Below are 6,520 nucleotides of genomic sequence, written 5' to 3' on the forward strand. Positions count from 1 at the left end.
TGGCCAAAAGTTTTGAGAATGACACAAATATTACATTTTCCCAAAGGCTGCTGCTTCAGGGTTTTTAGGTGTTTTTGTCAGATGTTTCTATGGTATAATGAAATACAATTAGAAGCATTTCATAAGTATCCTGGTCCTGGCGCTTGCTGGACTTTCTTGGGCTCCCTGGAGCCTGTTTGGCAACAATTGAACCTCTCTCCTTGAAGTTCTTGATAATTCGATAGACGGTTGACTGAGGTGCAATCTTACTCGCTGCTATAAACTTCCCTGTTAGGCCCCTTTAGTGCAATGCAATGATGGCTGCACGTGTTTCCTTGCAGGTAACCATGGCTAACAGATGAGGAACAATGGTGTCATGCACCATCTTCCCTTTAAAGTGTCCAGTCACTCAATCATGACAGATTGATCGCCAGCCTTGTCCTCATCAACACCCAGACCTGTGTTAATGTGTGTGACACCTGTGTGTCACTGAAATGATGTTAGCTGGTCCTTTTGTGGCAGGGCTGAAATGCAGTGGAAATGTGTTTTTGGTGATTAAGTTCATTTTCAAGGCAAAGAGGGACTTTGCAATTAATTGCAGTTGAGCTGATCACTCCTCATAACATTCTGGAGTATATGCAAATTGCCATTATAAAAACTGAAACAGCGGACTTTGTGAAAATGTAATATTTGTGTCATTCTCAAAACTTTTGGCCATGACTGTATTCTCACTCTCCACTCTCTCTCCCTGTTTCCCACTCTTTGTACGGTGGCCCTGCAGGTCAACAGCACTAATATTTCTCCACTCCCCAAAACATTTCACTGTACCTGAAAATATTTCATGAAACAAAATCATGCATCAGTGAGAGTATCATGAAATATTCTGCATCTTGTTAAATGTGTTTGCTTCATCCAAAATGGTAATTTTCTGAAACAGCTTTGTGTAATCAAATATTTCTGCATTTTTTTTGTCATGCCTGTTTCATGAAATATTCATGTTTGATTAAATCTCTTTCACATTCAGTGGATTGCTTTTTGTAGTCATGAAATATTTGAGTTGTTGACGTTCAGGGCCACTGTACTATCTACTGTCCTTTCTAAATTAAGGCATAAAAGCCCACCCGTCAGCTTTTTACCTATTTGGTCATGAAAATGTATTTTTTTGAAGTTAATGAACTTTGTTTTTCATCGTCCACATTTCTGGATTTTTGTTTTGTCAGGTTTCCCTGGTTAACTGCTGTCTGTGCTGTGTTTTAAATAAGGCCCTACTCTCATCTGGCCTTGCAGATACAGAACTGTATACATTTCAGTGATTGGCTAAAAATGATTTATTCAGAATTTATTTGGATGCATTTCACTTGAAGTACAAAATCTTCACATTTATCATGAACATATAGAAAAACAGTGTTCTGGAACTACAAACAAGTGAAAGCTGTGCACCAAGAACATTTCATAAACTGTATGCATGTTATTCATCTGTTCGCACCAGAGAGTTGAAATCATAATTAATCTGGAACACACACTCGCGCACACACACACACACACGTGCCATACACCCAAACTCACATGAAGGTTCTCTTTTTGTTTACATCATCTGTGAACAGTTCATGAATCCCCGGGTGGTAAAAGACATGTCTTCATCACTGCTGTGATAAATCCATGGAAGTGTTGACTGTATCTCATACAGTAGAAAATGCTGGGTAGCAAAAACAGTTCTTTAAGTGACGGTCTTAACCACAGATGGTTTAACTGTTGAGAACTGAAGAGTGAGGAGGCCACAATTTCAGAGTAAAATGTGTCCGTCTGGTACAAAACACCTCAGTAGAACACGTTCAAGGTAACCAACGAGGCTGCTCCAAAAAGCTATCAGCGACCTCTCCTCCTACTGCTTCAGCTTCTTCTTTGCTGGTTTAATGGGGCTGATCTCTTCACTGTCTTCCTCATCAAAATCATCCTCGTCATCGTCGGACAGGTCAGACTCTTCTGCCCGTGAAGCTGCACAAGACCAGAGGACAGTGTTAAATCACATCTTATACAGACTCCTGATGGAGGAGGTTTTAAAGGCCTGTTTATTTAATCTGCCCTCTCATTGGACCTCATGCTCAGAGTCAGATGCAGAGTCACGCACTCATTACAACCAGCGGGGAGATATCACAGATGTATCTTAAATAACTCTAAATTGACTTAGAACTAAGAACAGAAAAATATATAAAAGGAGCACAGGTCTGTGGCTTTTAAAGGCAGACAAATGAAAGGTCATTGCCTGATGATATATGGAACTTTCTGTGCAGTTGGGTCAATTTTAAAAGAGACTGAGATACATTTCAAAACTTGGTGAATTTGACCTTTTTTCAAAAAGTAGACTGGTCTTACACCATGTGGGGGAGTATTAAGTTGATTAAGTTGAACAAAAGCATATGACATCGAAAGCACACATGCATTTGATGAACAAAGGACAAAAAATCTGGAAAATATACAAAGCACATCAAACTTTTGGCTGCATAAATATAATACCTACAGTTTCTGTTTAAGCATAAGAACACATCATCAGGTCTACTTGTTTGTTAAATGCTGGTAAACAGTTTCATCAAGTCAGATGAGCTATGGCCTACTTAGTACTGGTAAAAGGAAAATTTAGCGACATGGGGTTCTTCACCAGGAAATTTAGAGCAAAAATAACATATTTCCTGCATTTTGGTGAAGTTATATGCAAAGCATTGAACACAAACAGACAAGATGGAAAAATCAGCAGGTTGAGTTTGACCTGAATACCAACTAACATCCTCATGGATCATTAAAGTCTTGTGGTTCAACTCGTCAGGTGATAAATCTGGATCTGTTTTGCTTTGTAATTGTCTTAATGTTGCCTTATGTGAAGCAGCATAGAGCAACAGCTCATGATTATTAAGTAAGATTTTATTTTACTACAGTATCATCTAATTGATTCCCTTCAGAAAACGCAGACAGGCTCTTAATTGTGTAACAAAGCACTTTCTTCTTTTGTTGAGTCTTACCTATGAGGTGTAACCCATTGACAGTGACTGGTCCTGTTCCAGACTTGAGCCTGATGGTCACTGGGGCCTTCAGCTCAAACTCTCCCACACTCACCTGAGGAGAGAAGGTTAAAAATATGAGATAGAGCCATAGACGGTATAAATAATGGACGTAGTATCCGTGACGTCATCCATCTGTTCCTGAACGCTATCTTGAAGCCAGCCGGCGGCGGGAGCCATATTGGAAATGTTGAACACAACATAACTTCTGTCGAGCTAGTGTGAGGTAAAGAGGCGGGCTTTGAGCCTCCTCACCAACAGCTACAGTGTTCCCGCCTGTCAGTCAAGTCCTTACTTAAATGGGCAAAACTCATAATCTTAATATCTTCTGAACCGTCGCATTATAAAAAAAATACATCCAGAGAGTGGAAAACGACAAACTTTTAGATCCAGTTGAAATATATTGGTCATACTTGTGTGAAAATAAGTAGTGATTAAACTTCTATACTACAGTAAATATAAAAAGTACAGGCTCTGAAATGGACTCACAGTATAGAAGTTAAAAGAACACATATTTAAAAGATAGGTCTGTGTAAACTAACTCTACCTCATGTTAACATTTGAGGGCTATCACATTTAAATCATTCCACATGTGTGTAGCTTCCATGTAAGAGACATCACTCTACTGTACCATGGGCAGACAGCTGATGTGAAGGTTGGCGATGGGCACTGAAATGTTCTTTCCTTGGTGGTTCATGGCTGTAACCTCCACCACATTGCTCTCCTCCTTGGCTCCCTCTCCCAGGCAGATCTGAGGGAGTAACAAATAGTGATATGAAAACTAGTTTAAAATATACATGAGATAATCTCAAGGTTATACAAAGGTATACAAGTGATGAGAACAGAATGCTCCTCGTACATAAAACAAAAATGGGAAAAACAACCGAATGTGTTTCTGAGGAGATGTGGGGAAAATATTGTGAACTACAATGGAAGATAACGAGCTCAGTCTCATGGAGGTTTTTTGGATGGAAGTGTCTTATCAGATATTTTATAACACCACTTCAGAAATTACACCACACAGGTTCTTCTAGCTGTTGGAGGAACTGTGGCAGTCAGCAAGCAAATCATAAATCACCTTTTTTGGTCCTGTCCCAAAATACACCCTTTTTGGTTTGACATACCGTACATAAACAACTAAGGGAGGTGTTTGATACAAATGGGACTTTTAGTTGGGAGCAGCTCTTTGTTGGATACCTCCACACATCCAATAATAGAAAATGTATTTATTTATTTGGAATATTGAGCATAGCTGCCAGGAAAGCAATAACCAGAAAATGGCTTAAACCTGCCCCACCATCCATCAATGAATGGTATGACAGAATTTATGACATTATTAAAATGGAATGGTTTACCTTTTCCTTGAAGCTTCAGAAACACAAATTTGAGTTAGTGTGGAGTAAGTGGATGTCTTATATTTCTACAAAAAGACCTTCTTTTGAATAATTCTGCTGAACTGGAAACAAAAAAACCCTCCAATTTATCTAGCTTTAATGAATGATGTAATGAAGCATTTGCAGTTAGAGAAAATAAAATTCACCCTGAAAGGAAAGATAGATATGTTTTACTCAATATGGCAGCCGTTTATAGACCACTATTACAAAAGCAACCCCATGAAAAAATAAGAACTTAGCAAAATCTAGGGCACTTGACATCCTCCAAGTTGTATTGTTGCAGTATTATTACAATTTAAATCTACTTTCTATGTTATTGTTTTGGTATTTCACTTGTGTTTTGTACATTATTTGGTTTGTCATTTATACATTATTCAGTTTTTTTTGTGTGTTAGTTTGAGGCATGGATAATAATGTCTCAGACGTTTGCAATTTGTATCTGGAAAAAGAAAAAACCTAAATAAAGATATTAAAAAAAGACCTTTTGTTTAAGGTATTCAAACTTTCTTCTGTGTATTAAAGTATTTGTACTTATTATTTTCTTGTTTAACGGACACCCCACGTTCTGTCATTGGTCTTTTTGTTTTTATTGAGTTCAGTCTTGTAACATTAAAAACAAGGTGGATCACTATAGATGACAAGTAACTAATGTAATTTGTACAATTGTGAACTCATGTGATTCCAAATAATAAAAAAATATATATATATGTATATCACAGAGCCTTCCCGGATTTTATCTGACTTTATTTTAACCATCTTAAGAAATATATTTTAAAATAATTGTATTCCTTTAGAGTTCTTTTAAAATGTTTTATTTCTTTATTTTGACTTGTGTGTTTTTATGATCTGCCTGTTTTATTTTGCTGCCCACATAAAGCACTTTGTAACCTGGTTTTGAAAGGTGCTCTACAAATAAAATTATTATTATTATTATATATATATATACACATGAGAGTGAAAACATCACATCTAAACTATGATTTAAAGAGGTCTGAACACACACTGCTTTGGGTTGAGTCTTTCACACCCTATGGTTTTCATTAACACATGCTCTGTTGCACTTGTACATACTGTTCTGAGTTCAAGAAAATGCTCCAGGTCCTCCTCTTCATCACCCTGGAAAGTGAAGAAAGGTACTTTGGAGGACAGCTCTTGGCCTGGAAAACAAAACACAATGTTTTAAAAAACAAGTTACTGCATTCGCTAATAACTGCACATACAATATAAAGCGATTTCAAGAATGTAAGCACATTATCCGCTGGCACTGTACAGAGCAGACCCACGTGTGAGCCTCCAGAGCTGCTCTGATAAACTGAGTTAAACCCTGGAAACAGATCTTACTGAACAGGAAGCTCTCCAACTTTGATTGACCGGCTAGTTCGATATCAGATGATTCATCGTCGTTGAGAGACATCTTGTTGAATCTTTAAATTCAGAGTCAGTGGTCACACTTTGCAGCCTGATGGACCAACCGCGTAAAATAACAAGCACGGCGCAACTGTGAGCATGCGTGACGCGTCATCACTGTGCGACGGCTGGTTTTATTTTCTGTCTCCTCCTCCTGACCAATCATGTTGTTTCTTCAGCCAACTTCTCCTTGTTTTTAAATGTGCCTGCTCTCTTTTCTCTCTCTTCTGTTCACCTGCAATCTGCATTTTATTTTCTTAGTTAATATCTTTGCAGATTATCATGTTAACTCTGTTGCCTTATTATAATGCATAATATACTGTATTATAATTATCTCTGCCATATGTATGTTATATTACATTATTATGGTAACTACAACTCATGGTCTTATTCCATACCCATATTTATTATTATTTATTGCTTAATTTGTCATTACCAACCATAATCACACCATGTCAACCTGTCACTACTGAAACATTTTTAATACTGCCTGTAATTACTGCTATTTAATCTAAATTCCATTGTAACATTGTATATATCTAAATTGTATTCTAGCTTTATTTATCTATTTTTATTTTTACTTATTTTATTTTATTTCATTTCATTTTATTTTACTTATTGAAACTTCTTGATTTTACTTATGTCTGGGTGGCTGTAACAGCTGAATGCAATAAATTCAATACAGTA

The 6,520-nt window shown here is 37.1% G+C and overlaps 1 protein-coding gene across 1 annotated transcript; it reads right to left on the minus strand.

Moving 5' to 3' along the window:
* Nucleotides 1-1,289: 1,289 nt before the first annotated feature.
* On the minus strand, nucleotides 1,290-5,950 carry npm3 (nucleophosmin/nucleoplasmin, 3). The gene is made up of 5 exons (XM_034682489.1): nucleotides 5,768-5,950; nucleotides 5,498-5,583; nucleotides 3,664-3,783; nucleotides 2,994-3,087; nucleotides 1,290-1,974 (listed from the first exon to the last, which is right to left on the minus strand). Exons 1-5 carry the CDS (start codon nucleotides 5,838-5,840, stop codon nucleotides 1,862-1,864), a joined length of 486 nt encoding a protein of 161 aa, XP_034538380.1. The 5' UTR covers nucleotides 5,841-5,950; the 3' UTR covers nucleotides 1,290-1,861.
* Between the last annotated feature and the right edge of the window lie 570 nt (nucleotides 5,951-6,520).

This window comes from Notolabrus celidotus, chromosome 4 (assembly GCF_009762535.1).
Source record: "Notolabrus celidotus isolate fNotCel1 chromosome 4, fNotCel1.pri, whole genome shotgun sequence".
NCBI classification, from domain to species: domain Eukaryota; kingdom Metazoa; phylum Chordata; class Actinopteri; order Labriformes; family Labridae; genus Notolabrus; species Notolabrus celidotus.